This window comes from Myripristis murdjan, chromosome 14 (assembly GCF_902150065.1).
Source record: "Myripristis murdjan chromosome 14, fMyrMur1.1, whole genome shotgun sequence".
In the NCBI taxonomy this organism is placed as follows: domain Eukaryota; kingdom Metazoa; phylum Chordata; class Actinopteri; order Holocentriformes; family Holocentridae; genus Myripristis; species Myripristis murdjan.
In genome coordinates this window covers 16,362,028-16,386,202 of record NC_043993.1, presented here as the reverse complement: position 1 = coordinate 16,386,202, position 24,175 = coordinate 16,362,028, and the positions used below count along the sequence as shown (strand labels likewise).

Below are 24,175 nucleotides of genomic sequence, written 5' to 3'. Positions count from 1 at the left end.
CTATCCCATGTTTAAAATAGGGCACTCAGTGTCTACGGCATAGAGATGGTAGCAGGCAATCCTACACATTTTCTGCTACAGTTCACTATTACAAATTGGTTTGGTTCAAGCCAGTGGAGTGGGCTGCCCCTTCAGTCTGTGATGGGTGTCACTGTTTAGTTTCTAAATTGCTAAGCGGGATGTTTAAAGCCAGAGGGCTCAGCCGACTCATGAGCTTATTGTTGTTAAGGCCAATATTGAGCTTAGTAATGACTGGGTAATTCTTTGAAGCAGGTATAAGCCTAAGCACTGACACGGGGCTGTGTATGTGGTGGTGGTGGTGGAGTTATCATGAGCCTTTTGCAGTAACACCTCTCAGATGAGCAGTGGTCACTCAATAATGGAGGGTTTTGTGACTTATGGCATGTAATGCATTATTGTCATATGATCCTGGCTGGAACCAAAATAGTCAACATGGCAGGTGAAGTAGTACAAGCTTTGTTTTACATCTGCGTTTCAAAGAAATATAAGCCTTTTTGTAGTGTTGATGTGGATGGCCAACTCTAGTCCTCGCACAGACAATGTATGGTTACTTAATTTGCAGGCCATTTGTCTGTACTGGTGCTCTGGCTTACCTAAATGAAGCCAACCCGTTGTTAGTTTTATGAGCTGAACCTGTGTCTCTAGTGCGATGATACCTCTGTGAAAAAAGATCCATGGGAGGTTTACCGGGAATATTAATTTGACTCTTGGGAGCCCTCTACAGTAAAATGACCTCATACATGGAAGTGATTAATCCAGGAAAGAATTATCCTCACAAGAGTAACTGAGTGAAACTGATTGTAAAATGAGAGTAAAAGACATTAGGCAGCAACTTTTAGAGTCCCATCAGACGAAGTGAGCACCAGTCTGAGACCTGCTCTAGTCCTGAGGTCCAGTCGTCAGCAAACCGTTTACTTTAGAGGTCACTGTGCCAGAGGAAGATGCAGCAGATAAGAAATGACTTCGAATATTCACTTCTCACCAGTCACTTCTCAGCGTCTTATCTCATAAATCACTTCACATCTACAGTATTTTTCTACATAAGCACTCTTCTACAGTAGTGCAGAGACAGTGACAACCAGATATGGAAGTAACAAACTGCATTTACTCACAGGACTGTAACTGAGTAGCTCTTTTGTGTACTTGCACTTTTTAGTGCATTTTCCCCCCGTTTGTTTGTCTGTCAAAGGAAGCAAAGAAGATATAAACTTCTACGGCTAATCAATCTGAAGGGGAAGTGCCAGTCATTGGGAAGGCTTAGCAACGTGTAATATCCCAAACTGGTGGGACGTTTCTTCATGGATGAAGGCGGCACTGACCAGCTTCCCCCACTGACTGAACAAAACAGGAAATTATGAAAACAGTATAGCTGAAAGTTTGCAGGGCTTAGCACAAACAGGGCTGTAACTTCCAGCTAAGACCTTGGTGGAGGTCAGTGCTCTGCTGAGTGCCTTCTCGTTTGGTAAATCTGATCTGTGTCCCATGTTTGTGTACCACACTAGGGATTGAATAGGTCATAGAAAACATCCCCTTTAAACAGGACGATCTGCCACTTGTTATGCACCCCAGAGGCCATTTACATTTTAAAATTGAGGAAGGATAAAAGCAAAAACAATATAATACACAGCAGAATACTGTATACTGTATTCACCCATTAACAGTTAGGAAGTAATAATATGATTTCTGTTCATAAACTTCCATTTATAAACTAATTAACTATAATCCAGTGTAACTGGACTGCTAGCTGAACTGAAGATAGCTTTGAAAAAATACCTGTAGAGTTACTCCAACATGTTTGAAAGAAAGAATGTGGGTTGAAATTGAGTATTGCATTGACATTTATGAAATCACAAATCATCATTAACAGCCACTTAAAATAATGATCAATGATGTTTGAAGAAGATCATTATAATTACAGGGATGAACCATTTAAAACCGTTTTGGAATGCATTTTTTTAGGTACAGTAACTCAAAAATAACTCACTGTAATCAAATTAAACGACTGAGATTGTGTATTCCTGTGGATTATGGTACTGATTGCAATTCTGTGCAGGTAATGAATGAGCTATATTGAATACATATATGCAAGTAACCTTTCAAAAGCTCTGAATAAGGGGAGTTTGGGTGGCTTTGTGATTTTCAGTCTTGTAGTACACCGTTGATATACATTTACATGGTCATTTTTATTTATACTAAAAATGCAAGGTTCTTCAACAGCCAGTGTCAATGAATGCTAAAACCCACAGATGACCACAAATAAAAACATCAATGTCATAAACCAATAAACGAGTCATCGGTACATAAAAAGTTTCTTTGCAAAGAAAAAAAAACATAAATGATACAAAAGTACAAGTACATTTAAGTATTACATCAGGAAAAGGAGTAAAACAAACAGGTGAGGTCTTCTGCTCTTCAGTGGACTGACTGGTCAGTTTACTGGACTTCAGAGTGTGTGGTCGATATAGCAGGAACTTTTTTTGTATGTTTGTTTTCATGGCATGACATTACAGAGGACAAGGTACTGCACTGGACATCAGTAAATAATCGCCCCTTCCATGCGGAGCAATATCCAATCAAATATAATAGATCTGTGCAACATCAAGTCATCAAACTCGTTTCCACTGACAGCCAAATAATCTTGAACTTCAACTTCATCCTCATCTTCTGTGAACTCTAACCTACAATGTAACCTTGCCAGCAAGCATTCAAAAGCTGCTCCAACAAAATTTTCTTCTTCAAAGAACAGATACACGTAAAGGACAGGACAGGAGAAAGAACACGTTTCAAAATTGGACTTAATTCTGAGTCCAAACAAGAGAAAAGCTCATCCCTGGTTCTGCTTTCCATTGTCCTTAGACTTCCAGCTGCTGCCAAAGTAACAGGTCCATCTCCAGTGGAGCAGACAGAGGGTGGACACTGCCTGGCGCCAGGTGTCCAGGGCCAGACATTTGTCCAACAAAGTCAGGGTTTGAACAGGATCATCTCATGTGAGATCACCGGAGAGGCTTGAGTTTGTAGCGAGGGGCCGGTTCAGACGTATTGTTCTTTGGGGAAAGTGTACGGAGCAACTCCAGGTGGAGGAGCGGACAAACCCGGTACTGATGGATATTTAAAGATGGCAGTAGAGCGTGAAGGGGGAGTGAAGGTGTTTCTCGAGGTGATCTGGGTGAAGGAGGTGGTGCAGGTGGTGGCTGTGGTGGTTTGTGAGGAGTGGTAGGGGTGCTGGGGCAGAAATGAGAGGGGAGGGTCGATGGGAGGGGAGTAAGGCTCCGGGTAGTCCTCCTTGTTACAGGCCAGCCTGTAGCTCACATAGTCCGCTGTGTTGGGAAGCTCCTCATACAACTTCCCAGAGTGCTGTGGAAAGATAAAGTCAGGATTTGAAACAGACCAACAGTAGCTGGGGACTGTTGTGTGTCTGCCTCAACAAAAGCTGATCCCCAATAAAAGCAGCATGAAAAAAAAAGAAGCACTTAAGCTGCCTTGTGTCCAGCAGTAATCACCGTGATAGATTAGAGGAACAGTTCACCCAGAATACACAAAAACATATTTTCCCAGTTACCCCTAGGGAGGTCCATGATTTGGTGAGGTTTCCAGTCTTCACTGTCTCCTGGCACCCCGACACAATGAGGCTGGATGAGTTTGTGGAACTCAGACTGTTAAAAATGGACGTGAAAAACTCAACAGCGACGGCTCTTTCCAAAAACAGTGACACAGATACCATGCATAATCCATAACCCCCAGGGGCAAAGAGCTTCACTGGGAACTGTTTCCTGCCCAAGCACACCAGTAAACTGTCCAAGCTGGTTCGTACTCTGTCAGGTTGGATTGATACAGTTTGCCAGCATTCTCCAGCAAGAAAATAGAGCTGTTCCTGTTGAGTTTTTCACATTTTTGACCATTTGAACTCTGAAAACTTGTGCCCATCCAGCTCCACCGTATTGAGGTGCTGAGACACAAGAGTGTCAGCGAAATACTGGAAACCAAAGCTTTGTGATAGATTAGATTGCTTTATGGGTAAATGTGAAGCTGTCTTTTTGAGGGAGGAGGGGTTCCTTTTAATGCTAATGAAGCCTTGATGAAGATAATCAGTGCATTAATTTGCAAATATTTCAGTGCCAACATACAGTACTTGTTTTCACAATAGAAGTATTAAGTATTAAGATGGGTCAAGCATCGTAAAGCATTATAGAGTTATAGAAGTAGCAACAAAAGCAGTTTTTCTTCACCAAAATTCAAATGTATGCAGCAAGCAACTCAACTCACTCTACTGTGGTCCCAGGGCATAAAAATATGTCAGATTTACCAGAAATTACTCTGAATTCATACATTATTTAGACCCTAAAATATCAATATAAATATTAAAATATCACAAATATATTAACAGAAGGACCCAGTGCATAAACACTGTATGATATGTGACATATTTATCTTGTTTGCCATAGTTTTGGGCCGGAAACCCTTACAATACACTATGAAAACAAAACTTTAAGCACTCTGGCAGCTGTGCTTTTGATTTTGTTTTGATGACCAGTGTGTTCTGTTAGATTACTGGCGTGTTAACAGTAATAACATAACAGTTAACTGCATCACAGACATAAACATATTTGAATAACTTACTTCTACATGTCCACAAAATGAGGGAAATCAACACTATAGATCAAACTGTTAAAAGTTGCATTATTTATTCAAATTTCTGGCAACTGTTTGAACATGCACGGCCTTGTCTTTTGAAGTATATAAGTGAAACCAAAAGTTTAATGAAAACACAGACTGAGACACACAGCGAGCTCTACATTTATGCAAACATTGTGTGTGAGACACACAATACCTGGATGTCATCTGTTGGCCTTTTCCTTACAGGTTGGGACAGTTTTCGAGAGGGAGAGCCATTGCTGAGCCAAGAGAAAGTGAGAACATAATTTGAATGATGATGATGCAAATAAAGAATCAAAATCATTGGAGGGGAGAAGAGCTTGAGACAAAGGGTTAAAGGCGACAGACTGTGTACATACGAGTCATCATCTTTCCGACTTCTTATTTTGAGCACCAAGACGGTGATGGTGATGCCCATGAGCACCCCAGCAGCCAATAAGAGAGCAATCACGCTGATGACATCACTGGCTGCAACCTGGGGCAGCGGCTTTTCTGAAGAGAAAAATAAAAGACACAAACAAAATATTAAAACAAAAAAGTGGTGATAAGAAATGGGAAGAGAACAGTGGGAAAAAATGTGGAGCGGTGTATCAAAATGTTTCCTGTTTATCATTAGCCATGTGCGGGATAGAAACAATTGATTTTGATTTATTTTCGTTTGACTTTTTTTCCTGCTGCATTTTGAGTTTTTGGTTTCAGTAAAGAAAAATAATTTATCAAAAAAAAAAAAAACCAAAAAAACCCAAAATTGCCACTCTTACCGAATAAACTTAACTCAATATGTGAACTCCCAGGCTGAAGTAGAATTAGTGGTGCTAATTTATTTTCTTTATTGTTGGTTGTTGTATTTTTCTGTTTCACTTCGTGTGTCTCACGTTAACCGTACCTATAATGCTGACCTCCACTGAGCCTGACTGCGTCCCGATGCTGTTGGTCGCATCACACACATAGGTGCCTTCCAGGTCGTACGTGACTGGCCCTTTAAAGGTCAGGACATTGTCTCGGATCTCTACATTACTTGGTATGGTGCCATTTACCCTGCAGAACACAGGAAAAAATAATCCTGAAACATGAACCACACACACTGATATATGATCTATAATCCACAATCAACATTTTGTCAGGATACATACATACAGATTCATTTGCTCTGCACTGAGATGTCCATCGTCACACTGTCTGGAGGTGATTTAATAATGCAATAATACCAAGAGGGTATTCTACACCATAGCAGCAGTGCAGTGGCGATGCAGTATTTACAACGCACAGCTGAGCCAAAGCACTGAAATGCTGGAAATCGCAGTGAAGATAATCCTCAACAGTAACATGGCTTTTATACACCAATGATTAATTTTTTTCATCATAATTTTCATTTTAATTGGAAAAACACTGGTTAAATAAGGATGGTGTGATTTTTGCTTGTGTCTCCACCAAACCATCAACCAACCTTTTTTTTTTTTTTTTTTTTTTTTTACGTCTGGAGAATATGATTTGTAGTCCAGGCTGCATCTGTTGCTCTATAATACTTCATTTATAATGGTATACTGTCACATTTAACCTTTATCAAAACATTGCAGCTGCTGCAATTTGGATACTGCACTTAATCCATATTGCGATCTCACAATATGGATTTCGATTAATTGTGCAGCCCCAGCCTGCCAAGTTATTTTTATATTTTGGATTTGGGTGTCGTGTTTTTCATGAAGCTCGCAGTTTAGGCCACTTTACTTTTCTAACAATCCAAATGTAATCCTGCCAAGTGCTGAGAGTGCGTCCGTGAACTGCAGTCATCACAATTCACCGCACCTATGACGCAGCACTTCCGTGTTTCTCCGAGTCATGGTGTGTTTGTCCAACACTGGATGGAGAGAGCTAAGCTAATGGAGTGCCATTAGCTTACACTAAACTGAGAGACTTTAGAGTTTGAAGAAAATTAATTTCTGGGCTCGCTGAATGAAATGTCAACAATGGAAGCATCAACTGATAACCTCTAGGAAACCTCACCATCTGCCTCATCACTACAACAACGTCCACAGAGTCAGCCTCTTAGTCATTACATTGGAGCAAATCCAGCAAGAGTCACTTGATTTCATTAAGTCTTGGCTCTCTTGCTTTTAGGTTAAAGGTCATACATGTGCTGGAAAATACACCGGAAGGAAGGAGAAAGGCATACAGAATGGAGCCTGGTATGTCCTCTAAAGCAATTTGAGAAACACACTTTATTTATACATAAAAACAGGACAAAGAAAAAACAGTTGCAGCAGTAGCCTTGCTCCTGAAATCAAACATGGCCAACAAACAAACAATTGAGTCATCTTGAGAATTTCCAACTTCCACGTACAAAAAGGCTGAATGTTGTAAATTCTGAGAGTTCCTCTTTTGGGGTGAATTCACTAACATAGTAAATCTGAGTGAAGCACAAACAAACAAACAGACAAACACATAAACACAGAGACAAATACGGCTGTACTCACAGTCTCCACTGATACAGCGACACGGCTGGGTTGGCATCAACTTGGCAACTCAGCTGAACGTTTTCTCTGTTCAGGTACCAGTTTCCATCAAAGCCATCCACTGAAACCTCTGGCTCATCTGGTACACACACACACACACACACAGAACTAAAATAAAACCTCTGAAAGCATGGGACACAGCTGTATATGCTTCATGAATATAAAATAAGCTATCTTAACTTAAGAGAGAGAGAAAGAGAGAACATCTCACACTGGATGTCCAGAGTGACACTGTCGGTGAAGACCTCGTCATTGTAGGTGGTGACGCAGGTCAGAGTCTCCTGATGTGTTTCTCTGCTGGGCACCAAGATGTAGTCGCTCTGAACCGTGAACGTCCCGTCCGGGTTACGGTACTCCCGGGTGGTCGCTTCTCCCGGCACCCTCGTCTCCCACCTGCTCACATCAGCGAGTGTTTGAATCAAACTCACAGCAAATCACACTGATGTATGATTGGCTTTCAAGGAGCTTAAATGCAAGAGGCACGAGACGTAAATTTACATAAGAAGTAAGCAGGTCAGAGAGACTGGGGAGAATTAGAGACCAGAGCATGGTGAGAAACTGCAAAACTGCACCTTTTTTGTGGTGAAGGGCGAAGAGTCAAAATATGAACCACTGCAGAATATTTCCTGTTGGAATGCCGTTAAATGCATTCACTTAGAGGTTCAAACAATTACTGTGTTTTTTTTTTTTTTTTTTTTTTTTTTTTTATTATTAAAGGGGAAGGGGTGTTTCTGCTTGTGACCAAAGCAAATCACAAAACGTTCTTTGGTAAATCTCAACTCCACCTTTATCAAACCAAGCATTCAAAGAAGAAATGAGTTAAGGTGTAAGGGGTGAAATTTATCCACTCAGATCCCTCTCTGCCCCCCATTGCTCCCCTTAAATCTGCAACTAAGCACACACACCCACACCCACACACACACACACACACACACTGACACAAGATCTGACATCTCACCTGATGGTACCTGGTGGTTTTCCATTGGCAGAGACACACGTAGCCACTGGTGTTTTCACGTTGGAGGATGAGCGAGCCACCAGGGTGGGCGTGGACAGACTCATCCGAGTGGTGGGGCGAGCTGAGCCAAAGAAAATAAACATCAGAGCGTCTTCAGGTCAGCCCACCACAGGTAGGTGATGTTATGCTGTAGCCTATCAAAGGAGGCTCAAAAAGGAGGACCAAAAGCCCTCTTCACACAGGACTTGATACTGGTGGTGGGGACTTCATGGAATTACTGACCCCCTAGTAAAGCTTTGCATCTAAATACATTGGAACTCACAGTTTACTATTTGTCATTTCCCCACTTAGCAAAGTTTGTATTAAAAAAAATGCTTTCAAAATACTGCATTACTGCCTTCATTTTTCAGGGCAGGAGTGACACAAAACATTTGAATGGCTAGAGAAAGGAAAAAAACAAAATTGCATGGCAAAATCAAATTACTGCTGAAATTACCACATAGGATGGACCTCTACAGAACCAGGGGTCCACTAGGGGACCTTTACAATTAAATAACAAGGCATTTTCATCTGATTAGCTGACACACACTCTTTCACAATATGCAGATCCCCCCTCTGCCCCTCTCTACGACTGCATTATGATTTTTCACTACGGAAATCATGTTTCCTTTCTCCTAAGTCACCATGGTTACATCCCAGTGGCTGAACTTCTTTTCTCTTTGAAGAGCTGGGAACTTGTGAAGCTCATTATGCGTACAGCATTTTTGAACTATTGATTGCTTTTGAACCATCCCCTCTCCACATCAAGCTGTGCTCCAACATCCTGTTTCAACCCGAAATGCATCCAATTATAGAAGAAGCAAGACACCATTGCAGTGCTTTTTCCTTTTGACTTTGAAAGTCTATCCCATATCAGCTCAGATGATAGAAATCAGGGTGACGCTCCACCTGTAATTCAGTTCAAGTGCACATCTGTCTTACCGTAGACAGTGAGGTTGACCGTGCTCTCTCGGTTCCCTGCGGGGAACGTGGTGTATTCACAGATGTACGTGGCCTCATCACTGAGGCGCAGCGACGAGAAGGTGATGGTCGTGTCTTCCAAAGTTGGAGTTCGACGCCGCACTGCCGCGTTCTTAAACGTAACCCGCTCCTTGTAGGGCGGGGCCACTGACACGCCCAGGGAAGGGTTGGCAATTGCCACATTCTGCTTAATGCCATTAACCAATTTCTGCCATGTTACCTGGAGGAGCAGAGGACAGACGGGCACAGAGGGAAGGAAAAGGATGGAAAGGAAACTGTGTTATGTCGGACATTTAGTGTTTTATGCTGATACTAAACTGTGTCAAATCAATTAACTGAATGAGTAAAATAAACAAACAGCTGAATGTGAGAATATATCTCTTGGGCACAATTATGATAAATGTCTTCAGTGATGCATGGAACTACAACAACTATGTTCTGAAGTCTCCCAAATTATCTAGGGTCCACACACAGTACATGTTAAGCAGTGGGGAAGTATCCTAAGTAAATGAATTACTTATTAGTCCTCATTAAAAGTATGATGCGTGGTTGTGATATGTTATTACTTTCTGCACACACTGACTTGTTATATCTCTCATTACATAATTTTAATATTACTTTCAGAAATGTTGAGTTATGCTGACAAGTTCGATGACTCTGGAAAAACACAAATCCATATAATGATTTAAAAATAGCAACCATTAACAAAAGTAAATAAATGCTGAATGTGATCTAAAACTGATCTGCATACATACAGTGTTTGGTTTTTGTCTGTTTATCTGGAAGACAGGGCTTTGGATGTGTGAATGGAACTTATGTTTGTGTTTTGATATTTAATTATTTATCGTGTGCGTGTTTTATGTTTGCTTGCACTTGTGTATGTTCAGCATGTTCAGGAAGACAGCTACCTGGGAGATTTTGACGGGTGGGGCGCTGTTGATGAACCGACAGCGGAGATCCACCTTTGAGCCCACGTACCCTGCCTTCCCGTCATCCATTTCCACAGACTGGCCGTTCAGTCCTATGGCAAAAAAAAAAAAAAAAAAACCACAGGTGGTTCACTACATTAAAAACAACAACAACAACAACAAAAACATTCACCAACACATGCTGCCCACTCACACACATGCTGGCAGCATCATGGCTGGACACTGGCATGCTCTGAGCTCCTGACAGGCAGCAAAGCCTATAAAGTGAGCCAAGCTGTCGGCGGTGGCAACCCAGCTCTCTCTCTCTCTCTCTCTCTCTCTCTCTCTCCCTCTCTCTCTCTGTCTCTCTCTCTCTCCATCAGCAGCGTGAGAGGTGAGCTGGGGTGAAAGGTGATGGATTAAAACGAGGTATAAATAGATGATAGATCTGTTTGGCTGCTGTTCTCACTGACTTACTGATCCCCTTTAACAAATCCACAGGACAGCCCCCCTCCCTCCCACCGCCACCCCCCCACTTCCTCACTGTACACCACTCACGTGTGTGTACGTATGCTCGGCACGTATGTTGTAACTATGGTTTTACTCAATCTGACAGCTCCATGAAGAGCAAGATTCGTATTATTGTGCACGCTGCACCAGGAACAATGACGCTAACTTGCACCAAACAGCAGAACAATGCCCGTCCTCGTTCTCACACATGCATGGTTACACACACACACAGACACACATGCACACACACACACACACACACACACACACACACAGACACACATGTTTACATAGGTCACATAGACTTACATTCATTTGCTGGAGACTTACCCCAACCTCAACCATAAGAACTGCGTGCCTTAACCTTAACCTTAACCCTAACCCTAAAGCAGCTTTCTCCAATTGGGGACACGACTCTTGTCCCCAGTTGGACAAGCCGTCCCCATTTAATTAAGTCTGGTGTGTGACCCTGAAAGTAATCAAAACAAACACACACAAACACAGCCCTTCTATCCTGGTATCTCCCACTCATTCCTGTTTTACCTGAGTCAGTAACTGTCAGCCAACAATGTACACAAAAACTGTATATCATTGTATTAATAGAAAAAATTGTGTATCCTCGCAGATAATTCAGATTGAATTGATTAATTGTTTGTTGTATCTTACAAATTCAACATACCTCTAACCTCTCTTTCACGCTCTACCTTCTCAGGTTACACGCACACAAATAAACCAAATAAAAGACAGCCATGAGAGGTAGTTCAACAGTTTGTATGTGAAAGTTAATGAGTTATGGGTTTTTTTTATAATTTGTATTTGTATTTGACAAGTAACAGGGGGAAAATTCCCTCAAATATTACTGGTAAATAACATTCATAACAGCTAAATTACAAATAGCTTTGACACCGCTTCATTTAATTTATGTAACGCATTAACCTCACAAGCAAGAGGATCTTGTGAGCTGCTTTCCCCTCACAAGTCTCACTTGGCTTCCCATTCTGATGAGAAAAAGAAACCCAGTGCACGCTGTTAGTCCTGTTAGCTTTGAAAGTTTTGTTTTTTTGTGTTTTTTTTTTTTTTTTTTTACACCAAGTGTGAACAACAACAACAGATGTTTTTGTCGGTCTTATCAGAAAGAGCTGCCAACTGTGTCTCACAACAGGAATAGAAAGTCATTTGCAAAACTGTGTGACTTGCAAACTTGGCAATGTCTTTGTCTTACTTTATTAGAGAACATTTTGCTAACAAGGGTCCTTGTGACGATGGCTATGTCTAACTAGACCGCCTGGAGCTTAGTCATATAAATATAACATGAATCTGTTTTTCCTGCACTGTGTGGTACTCATTATATGCATTTCCTCTCCAGCATTGGCATTTGCAGGGAACATTTTTTCCCAATAATTTCATGGCAGAACAGATGACTGGAACATCTCAGTACATAAATGGGATGCCCCATTAGACAGGATGGATGTAAACTACAGTACGGCCAATTTCACATTTGTACTATTGTCGTAAAAATACATAAAGAGGGATGCTTACGTCCATCATCAAGTCTAATTTAAGTCTTAAATTGGCTGCAAATATCTGCTCCTCCAGGCTCCAAACATGTTTCTTTGAGCAACAGCCGAGGAAGATGCGTCTCTTTAAAACCTTCCCCCTCAATGCCGCCACCTTACCGAACCAAACTCAAGCCCTGAAACGCTCACAAACCCCTGGAGGCCCCCATATCAGGAATTATTTGGATCTTGGTGCTGCTACTCTTACTAACGTCACTGTTGATCGAATCAAATCATACCAAACCAATCGTGATCATCTCACTGTATACACGAATGTAAAGGCAGAGGCAAAAAACAGAACAGCAACAATGGTCTAGTAAATTGTGTCAGTTTCCCATAATGCAGCCTTTACAACCAGGAAAAGGCAACGCTTAAGTCATATTACAATAGTGCAATATCCAAAATGCCAGACAGTATCTCATCTCATATTATGATGTTGATTTATATATCAATAAATTATCCATCTAAACTCTGACACGCTCTTACAGAAAGTTGACATTATAAGTACAAGACTTCAGAGAGGTGACTGACTGGTCACCACTGACAAATTAAAAGAGAGCTACTGACAAACAACAGTTTATTACCCTGAGCTTGAACAATGTCACTACACAGAGCTGCAGTGAGTGTGCTTTGCTGCCAATCAATTACCTGAAAAACTTCGAAAGAACGGCGTCTGAATACCTCGCCAAGGTTTATTTCACCACGAATGAGGTTAAAAACACACTGCTCCATAAAGTCAGCGGTCAACTTAAAAACACAAGGATTCAGATTCAGCTGACGCCCAGTTTCAATTGTGTGTCTCATCTATTAATCCATGAGCATTCAACCCCAAAAAATACATATGTTTAGCAAACAAAAAGCACATTCAGTAAAACAACTGCAGAAAATGTGGTGGAATGAGTTTCCCAACCACATTAATGCTTACCAATATTCCCATTTTGGTAATTATTCCACCACAAAAACCAATAATCCAAACTCGAATATGATGACGACAAGGCAGTGCATTAACTTCCTGCTTTAACAAATTTGCACAGTCTCCTCCTCTAATACATTTGGTGGAAAGGCTTTTAATTTGCAGCAGTACATTATGACATACATGCAGCCTATACACACACAGACACAAAAGCAGGCAAATGCATAAACCCTCATTTTACCAGCAGAGGATCCATCTGCACGGCTAATGCCCATGTGCAACATGAGCCTTATGTATTTTGTTATGGTAATAAATATAATGGCTTAGTATTAGCATTACTTCACATCGGCAGCCACTGTTACATTTGTGTGCCTGGTGATGGCTTCGAAGGCTGGCAGTGGGAGTAGATTACACCATTTAGGATATTAAATTCATCTGCATGAGAGAGGTTATGGGCTAATTGCTGCCGTACATATACATATGGAGAGTTCAATTCCAAAATGATCCATATCCATTTTAGAAAAACAAAAAACAAAAAAACACCACATTAGTTTAAGTTAATATCTCTAAGTTGTTGTGGATTCAGTCTGTACAAATGTCATTTTTTCAGCCATGGCATTAAGTTGCCTACACTCCTGTATAAAGAACCATTGTTAAATGTTGTACAGCCATTCATTTTGTGGGGCTATAATAATGTAATTTGCTGCTGGAATAAACTGTTTGTGTGTTATTTACATGATTCCAACAATACTTGATGTGATTTAAGTGAAACTGACAGCAAGCTTCATTTGCTGTTTCATGGCTCTTTCTTTGATGATCTGAGGCACAATAATCGCACTTTCCTCCACTATTGAATAGGAAGGTGGCTCACCGTGTCTTAAGCATCTGCTGGCCCGCTGAATAGAATTTCATTCGTCTGGGTTTCAATGGAGAGATTTAGCCCTCCATCGTGTCTAAATCCTGTTTCAGAGGCTTTTACACCCTGCTCAGAATAAAACTCTGGGGGAAAACACTGTTTAGGCTACTTGTAGGTTTTGTTATCATTTAGAGAATTTGTTTTAAACAATTTCCAATACAGCCACGGAGAGAAGGATGAACATTTGTAAAATAATGAGATCCACAGAGATTTGTATTTGAAAATAACATCCATTTGTATGAAGTGGGTGACTTCCTCCTCATGGCTGAAGTGTATGAGGATGTTTGTGAGGATGTGAAGGAGTCGATAGCAAATCAATGCTGAGAACTTTGCTGTGCTGGTGTATCTGCCTGTTTCTTCCCACTAATTCAGAGGGATGCAGGTGTGTTTACACAGGGATATGGATTCAGTGGATGCACATCAGACCCGGGGGAAGAGAGGGGAAACATGAAAACATGCCCCGTCAATTACAGAATGATCATAAAAAATTCACAAGTCAGTTTCTAAATTTTGCCAGCGCTACTTTGCAGTCAGTGTTAGAGTGTGAGAGGTGCGAGAGGAGAAAAAAAACATCTTTCAGCTGTAGCAAATACTTTCCCAACAGTGTCAGTCACAGTCAGACTCGCACAGACACACACACACACAACACAAACACACACACACACACACACCTCCCCCACTGAGTCTTGCCTCCAATGAGCTCTGCGGCTGATCTGATTAGGGGCTTTAGCTGAGGGTGGAACAGACAGGCAACCTCCCTGACACACACAACCACAAACACCACACAAACACACATACCCACACGCACACACACACCTCTCTCCAACTGTGTTTGGCCCATATCTCTCACCCTCTCCTGCCGTCCTTTCCTCTCAGGGCTTTCATTCATATTTTGCCATTGTTCAGAGTATGGGAAATGACCTCATCAGTCAGATGACAGTGATCCATAAACACGGGCAAAGGAAGACCATGGGAACGTAACGTAACAATGGTCAAATTGTTTCATGCTTGAATGAGCAGCGGTAAGGGCATCCCGTCGTAGTATTGTGCTTTGTATTTATATTTTTAGCGTGCATCCTCCATCTTCATTCGTCATGCTTATTTTGTCACAACGCTTTTTTCCCCACTCTATTTGTTTTATATCTACACGAGACTGAGAAACACAATGAGAAGCGATAAGATTTACTCTTGGGCCGTTAACGATGAATAAGGATTTAATATGGTTCACTATTACCAGGTGCATCTGGTGTTTCCTTTCTGTAGCAGAGCATTCAACCAACAGTCCACAATCCAAATAAATTTAGTTTAAAGTCATAGAGGATTAAATAAACCAGAAAGCAGGAGTCAGAGAATTTAGACAATTTCGACAACGATTAGTTAATAACAGTTGAGGATTAATTTCATAGATGGCAACTTTTTTTTTCCAGTATGTCAGAAACCTTAGTATGAATTCCACAGTATGTGGCTAGCATTTTCCAACAAGCTCAATTCTCCCACAGAAGTTAGGAAAAGTCAAAAGCTACATCAAGAGGCACATCATGAGATTGGCAATAGGTTACCATGGTTACATACCTTCAACCAGTAAGGAGCTCACAGGAAGAGATCCAGGTAATAATTATAATCAGTGCAACTGAAAATCTTGTTAATCCATACACTAAAGTATGCTGCATGATTCTCCACTTACAGAGTATGTAGTCTGCCATTTTGGATGCAGCATATTGTTCTTCTGATGTGTTTCTTTAGATCAATATTGATTCCAATATTTTTTTAATGCTGATAGCAAATGTATTATGCCAATATTCAATATCTTTTGGAAAATGTTGTGCAATAATAACAAGGAATGTATTACAAGAGTAATACTGGACAGGCTCCAGTACGTCCAGAACTCAGCTGCCAGGGTTCTCACCCACACCAAACCCTGGCAGCACATCACCCCCACTCTCATCCACCTTCACTGGCTCCCGGTGAAGTTCTGCATCACCTATAAAATCCTCCTCCTCACCTACAAGTCCCTCCACTCCCTGGCCCCCCGGTACCTATCTGACCTCCTTCACCATCACACTTCATCCAGGAGTCTTCGGTCCACAGGCATGGGCCTGCTCGTGGTCCCTCGCACCTGCCGACGCACCTTTGGGGACAGAGCTTTCAGCATTGCTGCCCCCACCCTCTGGAACTCTCTCCCCTCTGAGATACGTCTCGCCCCTACCCTGGACTCATTCAAATCTGCTCTCAAAAAGCATCTATTCAGTCTGGCCTTTGGTCCTTGTTAGCTGGGCTAGTTTTTCTCTTTAGTTTTCTCTTTAGCTTACCTGTGATGTTTGTTCGTTCTGTCTGTTTGTTTCTGTTTGATTGCTTGTGCTTTGTAAAGCGTCCTTGGGTGTTTTGAAAGGCGCTATATAAATCGAAGTTATTATTATTATTATTATTATTATTAAATTGTTTTAATATACTGCATACGAAATAAACAGAGAATTTCAAATGCAAAAAGATATTGTCAAACAACATTAAAAATCTTAAATAAAAATAATATTTTAAATAAACACGAATTCACAATAGCTGCCACCACGAACATACATGCAGACACAAACACACACACACACACACACACACACACAAAACCTCACAAACACTTGACCTCCACGGTAAATTTCACCATCATAGATAGAAAGTGGTGGTTACTGTCACACAGCCTTTACAATCACACCTGCATGACAAACGAAAGGGGGCGGGGCTAAAGTATAGGTTAAACTTCACCAATGAATCCGTTTAGAAGTTATGTGCCTTTTTGTGACAGGCTACTCGCACTGCCACGCCCCCTTTCAGCCAACTGACATGAAAACCGACACACACCAGAAGAGACTACACTGACATACTGGACCTGCATACCCATTCTACTCTGCCTCTGACTGCCTGGTGATTGTTACCTTTGATGGTTAGTCTGGTTAAGATGAGGGTTAGGGGTAGGATTAGGTTAGAGTTAGCCAATCAGAGGCAGAGAAGGGACGGGTCTTCCTGTCCAGCATCCTGGGGGTGCAAGTCATTTTCGTCTCTCCATACACACACACACACACACACTTTACCTCCATGCCAAATTTCAGACTTCTTGGGTGGGTGATTGGGGAAAATTTTGTGGACAGACTGACGAACCCTCCAACAGAGCGAGCTATGAGCTGCAACATCTCTAACAAGAGATATTGGCTAGTAAATGGATAAATCAGTCTAATTTCAGAAAATACACCTTGATGTGAGCTGCACTTGCTGTACTTGGGAATTTGTTGATGTTGCAAGTGTGATACTTTAGTCAATGACAGAATTAAAAAGTGGCTGCAATCCCTTCAAGTTACACATAATGGTGTCCAACTATAACACATGTAGGGGAACATGTGCCACAACAAGTAGGAGCAGGTCTAGGCGGCACTGAAGTGTAGTTTGAAATCAAACTGCTGTATCTTGGGGACAGACATAGATCAGACATGGCAGGCCCGGAGTAAAGACAGGTAGTGGGACGGAAAGTAGCAGAGATCAAAGATATTTACAGGTCTGTGTCGATGACTGAAAATATCAGACTGGCAACTATGTCTGCGCTGGCACTGTAAATAAAGATCACCGTGTTAATCTGCCATGTACCCACGCATGGCTGGACAGACTATCTCTAACTTCAGCCTCACTCACTGGGTCATTATGATAACTGCAGGGCTGCAACTGCAGACCTCATGTGAGAGAGTGGAAAATGAAAGAGAGAGAAAGAAAGGGAAGAGAGAGACAGACAGAGAGGGAGAGAGAGAGAGAGAGAGAGAGAGAGGACAGAGCAGATTAACTGTTTAATCTTTAAACCATCAAATCTGTGATTGATCAGGGATTACACGCTGGGGCTGGTGTCTTTTGGTCTTTTGACTTATTGTGTAAGGAAACCTGTAGCTGGGCAAAGATCACCTGACACATGTACATACACATGCACACACACACAAAACAGTAGTCTGAACACAACAAACTGCATATGTGTGCGTTCGCATTTAAATGCTCGGATGCAGGGCCAGACAAAGAAAAAATATACTTCCTCTACTCTATTCTTCCAAATCAACTGTAATCTTTTATTGCATTTGATTAGGATCTGTGTGCCTTTGAATGTGTGAGTGTGTGTGTGTGTGTAATCTCTGGCACTGCTGGAATGTGGAGTGTGTGCTTGGACAGTGTTCAAGGGGAGCTCACAGGATTAGGATGACTGCTGCATCCGTGTTTTGGGGCAGGACAGGAGAAAAATCAGAAGCCAAGAAGTGAGATGGAGAGAGACGAAGAGGAAGAATCTGTTGAGGAAGATAACTGACTGACAGATAATGAATAAAAAAAGAGAAAAACAAAACAAAACACACAGACACACACACACACACAGACACTCAGTGGTTACAAATAGGCCAGCTCTTGAGAGGGCTGCGGACAGTCAGAGACACACATACAAACAAACAAAAGGGAGTGAGAACAGAAGGGCTGTGTGTGTGTGTGTGTGTGTGTGTGTGTGTGTGTGTGTGTGTGTGTGTGTGTGTGTGTGTGTGTGTGTGTGTGTGTGTGTGATGTGTGATGCTGGATTATTTCTCTGGGGTAGCGTCTGTGTGTTTGGCCCTGTGTTCCAGCTGCGGACAGTGGATTATGCTGATATTTATGGAGGTTGTTTGTCTGTCTCTGTCAGCCTTTTCTATGTCTAAACGGGTTGGCAACTTTATTATGAAGGGGTAAAGAGGAGGAAAAGGTATCTGTGCTGCCTGCACACACATGGCAGCACTCTTGTCAGTGGCATCAAGCTACACCGAGGGTAACAGCCTGCCGAGATGCTCAAAATACACACCAACTGGCTGAAGACGGATATTCTGTAGTGACAGTGAGTGGGCTGTCTGGGATTTGGCAGCAGGAACGTTGTCACACCCTGCCTGTCTGGTCCCTCTTCAGCTCTAATCCACGGCTCTGTCCTTCAGCATGACAATCCTACACACATGGCACGGCCTCGCCCGCAGAACGCCAGCAAACACACACTCGCATAGGCACACACACACACCAGAAAATTACTAGTCAACGGGCACTGCTGGGGTTTATCGCCAAGTGAGTGAAAAAAACAATCACAGCAGATGTCACAGGAGCTCAACACATCCATATGTTGCCACAATCGCTTTTGTTGCTGTGTATTGTATACCCCCCTCCCCTTTATTACAAATCCACAAGTCTCATGCCAGCTGTATGGTTGGCTCCAGCTTAGCGTGATTACACCACTGCACCTGTTACAGTCAGGGGAGGGTTAGTCCATTCATTCAGACACACACTCCACAAGTGGCATGGCTGCCATCTGCAGGGTTGGCCATATCGTCGCTTGGTCAGTCGCCTCATTCAGCTGCACACCTCTCTCTCCAGATCTGCTGGGTGTGTCAGCGTGATCTGATCTGACTTCAGCACAGATTAGGTGTGAAGTCATACAAACAATCACCATGGGGGAAATTATAATTTAAGGCTGTAAATCCCTTGCAAGTGAGGATGAAATGTCTCTGATGCTCTCTGATGCTGTGTTAAGTGAATCTGAAACTACGATTACAGGGAAACTAGGCAGGAAATATAAATTTTTAGTAGTGAGACACAGAGAATAGAACAGTATGGGAAAATTAATTGGAATCAATGCTCTTATAAACTTATAGTTACCAGGAAAACACAATTAATTATTTCAGTTTTAATATGTCAATATATGGAGGTAAACTGATTTACTGGAATTACTCTGCATTTAACTCTAAAAAAAAAAAAAAAAACATTGTGACCATCCCTGAAATAGAGAGTAGCCTACTAACACCTTCTTCATATGCACAATCAACATATTAAAAAAAAAAAAAATCTTAATTAAAAATGAGCTTGCCTAAAACTTAACATTTTTGAATAGCCATAATCATAACACACCAGTTAACAGCTATGCAACGTAAAACAACTTAACACCATTTTTTAAACTACGAATTAATCTAATAAATAAGTCAGTCTGGAAATAGGTGGACAAATCTAAGTTTATGTGTATTGAAAATAATAGAGCCATCCTCCTGCGTGTGAGCTGCAGTCCCTTTTACACAGTCCACATCTCACTTGTCTCAAAGAATAAAAATCTCAGTCCTATCACCTGCTTTATACCCACACCTCCTCCTCTGTGACTGGTATCGATTTCGGGGATCAGTAAGATGATTTTTGGTTTTCACCTGGTACCAAACAACAGGGTATACCTCATCAGTAGGTTACCCTGTTATTTTGCTCAGTGGAAGCATTATTAAAGGTTTTGAAGTGTAATAAAGCGCACCAAATAAGAGAGGGGAGTCGCCTACCTTGGATAACACATGCTGTTATCAGGAATATCCAGAATCCAGGGTTTTCCATGCCCAAATCACCGCTGCCAGCTTCCCGATGTGGCAAGATTCCCGGTGTATACTTGGGCTATACCTCCTGCCTCCCAGTGTGACCACAGCAGTGTGTGTGTGTGTGTGTGTGTGTGTGTGTGTGTGTGTGTGTGTGTGTGTGTGTGTGTGTGTGTGTGTGTGTGTGTGTGTGTGGTGCGTCCAGCAGGTTCAGGAGGGTCCGGTCAGCTCTCCATGCGACACACTGCGCGACGCACTCCTCTGCGCTGTCGGTATGGATGCAAGGTGTGTGAGGGGTTCACAACACACCCCGGGTGATCTCTCAAAACTTGCCTCCTAACCCGCGGATACTTCCCTTCCCTCTTTTTTCTCCCTCTGTAATTCCGACTTCCCGCTAGACTCGTTCGTTACCGAAATGAAGTCCCTGCTCGGCTGAGGCTTGGCGGGATAAAGCAGATTAACGCGTGGGCAGATTATATCCGAGACAGCCTACCCGAGTCCCGACCCAGCAACTCTGTGTGACTGAGAGCTGTGTGGAGCCGGACGCAGCCTCCAGCGGCTCTTGTGCACCTGCAGACACCGACACAGCCAGACCACCCGTAATTACCGGAGCAGACCCGGTATTGGGTCAGGACAGGGGAGTAGAGAGGAAATATGGGCCCCTCTGCGCAGGGGGTGGGGGGTGGGTGGGGGACCAGGAGGCCCCCTTCATTCTTCCCCTTTCCCACTCTCTGCAACAACAACTTGATACTGAGGATATTTTATTGTCTGTGTTTTTGCATCTTTTTCACTTCTCTCCTTGTTTTCAGTTGTATCGCTATTACATTTCAATCACAAATCTATTTTCTTGATTTTTTTTATTCTGGCTTCCTGGTCATAGTGAGCAAACATCGTCACTGGGCAACTGTGGCATAGGCTAATTGTCTTAGGAATTATGCATGACTAATATTTTTTATAATTAATTTTTGAAAAATCTACCATACCCCATGTAGCACTCCACGTACCCCTTAAGGGTACGCGTACCACCAATTGAAAACCACTGAATTAGATTGTCTATGGGACAAATGAACAGGGTTTTCCTTCTTCCTTCAAAATGATTTAGGACATTTGGGCCCTTGTTTGTATATGACAAAAATGGGCATTTCTCACACATTTTTTTAATAACCTAGACATAATCAGTGTAGTTGTAATACAACAAATTGCTAACAGCTAAGCAGTTAGCTACCCATGATGACATCATTAATTCCACACAAGTGGAATTAAAATATTTGTTGTCATCCTTGAACAAAGATAACATGTCAACCAAAGAATTGGACACAGGAGCTTGCTTAGCAGGTATTTTTGATGGCTCAGCTGAAAGCAAGAATGATTAGGAGATAGTTGCTGTTTCAAACCACAGCAGTGTGAAATATAAGTTAAAATATATGTAAACCTGGTCAAGTGTGTACCACATATCAAGTCCTTTCTGCAGACCCCTGGTTCAATTCCAGCCTCAGCCCTTTGCTGCATGTCATCCCCTCTTTCTCCCTTGTCTCTACTGTCTTTCTCCACAGCTACTATCAAATAAAACAGAAATGCCAGAAAAAAAGATCGTAACATATCTTAAAATATATACACTCGAGGACCACAAAAGGCCCTGGGTGGTCAGAGGCCCCACACCCCAAGTGTGCATGTGGCATATGGTATTACTACACACATCCAAAGGTAGGTATTCCAGCAGTAGGTTCCACTTACAATTTTGTTATTGAGTCACAAGAATTACGTACCTCTTGTGACTGAATAACATGTCATTGCAGCAATGACCCCAGGGTGTCAGCATCTGGCTCTTAACTACAAACTAAAATGTGGGAGTTGGTGGGATGATGTGAGCACATTGCAGTGTGAAACCCTGATTTTTCTGCAGTCACAAATAAAGAAGTGGGTAAAAAAGACATAGTTTCTGTAATGGTAATGGTCTAATACAGGCATCTAGTGATGCAGTCTATTAGTCCTCCTCTGACTTGCTTTGTGAAATCCTATTCAAAACCCTATAGGTGGAGACACTGAGTCATGCTACATGAGGCACTCAGCAGTGATGGAAATTTCTGGGGCATCATGTTACATTTAATGGACATGCATTTAGACAGTGCTGTGCAGGCACGAAATAAAAAGTAAATTAAAATTACATATATCTGATGTTATCACTAAAAGTAGATTTTGAGGAGTTGGTCCTTACCAGCTACAGTAAAATATGAAGTGTGAGGCAGATTAGAGGTTGCATGCCATTCAGAGCACAGCTAAGTGAATCATGAATCATTTTGATCTCTGTGAATGTCATGTAATAAATCAAACAGCAATAAGGTGGAAATCATAATGGTGGGAGAGCGCCCGCAGCATGCTGAGACATGAAGGTCAGCAGAGAACAGAAGAGACAAAGGTGAGAAGAGGGACAAAACAGCGAGGAAGGTCATAACACACCGCTGTTGAAAATGATGACGATGACCAAGTTGTACTTTTGCACGCACACAGACTGCCTAGATGCCCGGTGTTCTCCATCAGACACTCACTGCAGAGGAGAGAGACGAATCAGCGCTCTCTGGTCTGCCCTCATCCCTCCCACTCTTTCTCCATCTTTCTGTATCCCTCCCACCCGCTCTCAGAAGCATGAGGCTGTGCAGCGTCACAGCAGAGCAGGCACCACAGCGGCAGGGAGACACACAGCATCCAGGCTGCCACCAGCTATAAATACCAAGAACAGACAAGAGCAGGCAGACACAAGTTGCTGCATCACCAAGCCTTGACAGGAGGTAAGGCTCTTAAAAGCCATTACACAGCATAGGCTCGGGGAAATTTTTAGGATTTGGGGCACATCTGAATGCATTATTGATAAAGATGTGGAATGTGCTAGAATACACAGCTACACAGGGAATGGTGACAGCATGTGCAGAGCTTATGTTGACATTAGCACTTAAAATATAAAGGCTCATTATGTTAGATAAGGTGAGAAATGCTGAGGTAAAAAGATTATCATAATAACAATGGCAAAAATGTGAGAAGTAGCATTGCAAACAGGAGTTTAAGCACTGAGAGGGAAAAACTGTGTCATCTTTCACTCTAAATCATGTCGAGTCATTTGAAATTTCAATGTGTCATGGACTTGGAAAGCATTTTAACTAGGTTCAGAATGTCATTGCATACAGGGGCAAGCAGATAGATAGAAAAACACAAACACAGTGGCAAATGGACACACACTATCAAACTGATGACTATTGGTGATGATGCTGATGGCCATGCATGCCCACATGAGCTGAAAATGTCACAATGAAAAGACAAAATGCCTTTTATTATATTTAGCCTATAGCATATATTTATTAATTATATTCATTCATTTCGAAGTAAATACCAAAGAATTTACTGTCTTTAATTCACTTTACTTCATTGCTTTCACATCCTGTAAAACAGTATACAACTATCCTGGCCCTCCCTTCCCCACACACACACACACCCACACACACCACCACCACCACCACCCACCCACCCACTTACAACCTGAAATATCTCAGATTAATGAAACAAGATGCTCTCAAAATGCTGTTTCATTTTGACTTTAAAAAAAAATATATAGGTATTTTTTGGCTTTCCATAAAAATAAATGTGTCACACTCAATGTAATTGTTTTTCTTTCTCTCGTTTGCACTCTCTCATTGTCCTCATCCACACACACACACACACACACACACACACACACACACACACACACACACACCAAGTTGGATGGGTGCAGCTCCATCATGGTCAAGTCTGTGTTTGTGTACGCAATACTTGGAGGTGAGTTTTTGAGAAACTTATTTCCTGCACTG

The 24,175-nt window shown here is 42.0% G+C and overlaps 1 protein-coding gene across 2 annotated transcripts; it reads right to left on the bottom strand.

Annotated features, from left to right (window-relative positions):
* Positions 1–2,185: 2,185 nt before the first annotated feature.
* Positions 2,186–20,799, bottom strand: nectin1a (nectin cell adhesion molecule 1a). 2 transcript variants are annotated; one of them, XM_030069561.1, is made up of 10 exons: positions 20,307–20,798; positions 10,074–10,186; positions 9,127–9,385; positions 8,146–8,266; positions 7,399–7,580; positions 7,149–7,266; positions 5,561–5,712; positions 5,034–5,166; positions 4,850–4,913; positions 2,186–3,375 (listed from the first exon to the last, which is right to left on the bottom strand). In XM_030069561.1, exons 1-10 carry the CDS (start codon positions 20,356–20,358, stop codon positions 3,052–3,054), a joined length of 1,518 nt encoding a protein of 505 aa, XP_029925421.1. In that variant the 5' UTR covers positions 20,359–20,798; the 3' UTR covers positions 2,186–3,051. The 2 variants fall into 2 exon arrangements, with proteins under 2 accessions (XP_029925421.1, XP_029925420.1); XM_030069560.1 differs by having other exon boundaries at positions 4,850–5,166; positions 20,307–20,799.
* Positions 20,800–24,175: the final 3,376 nt, after the last annotated feature.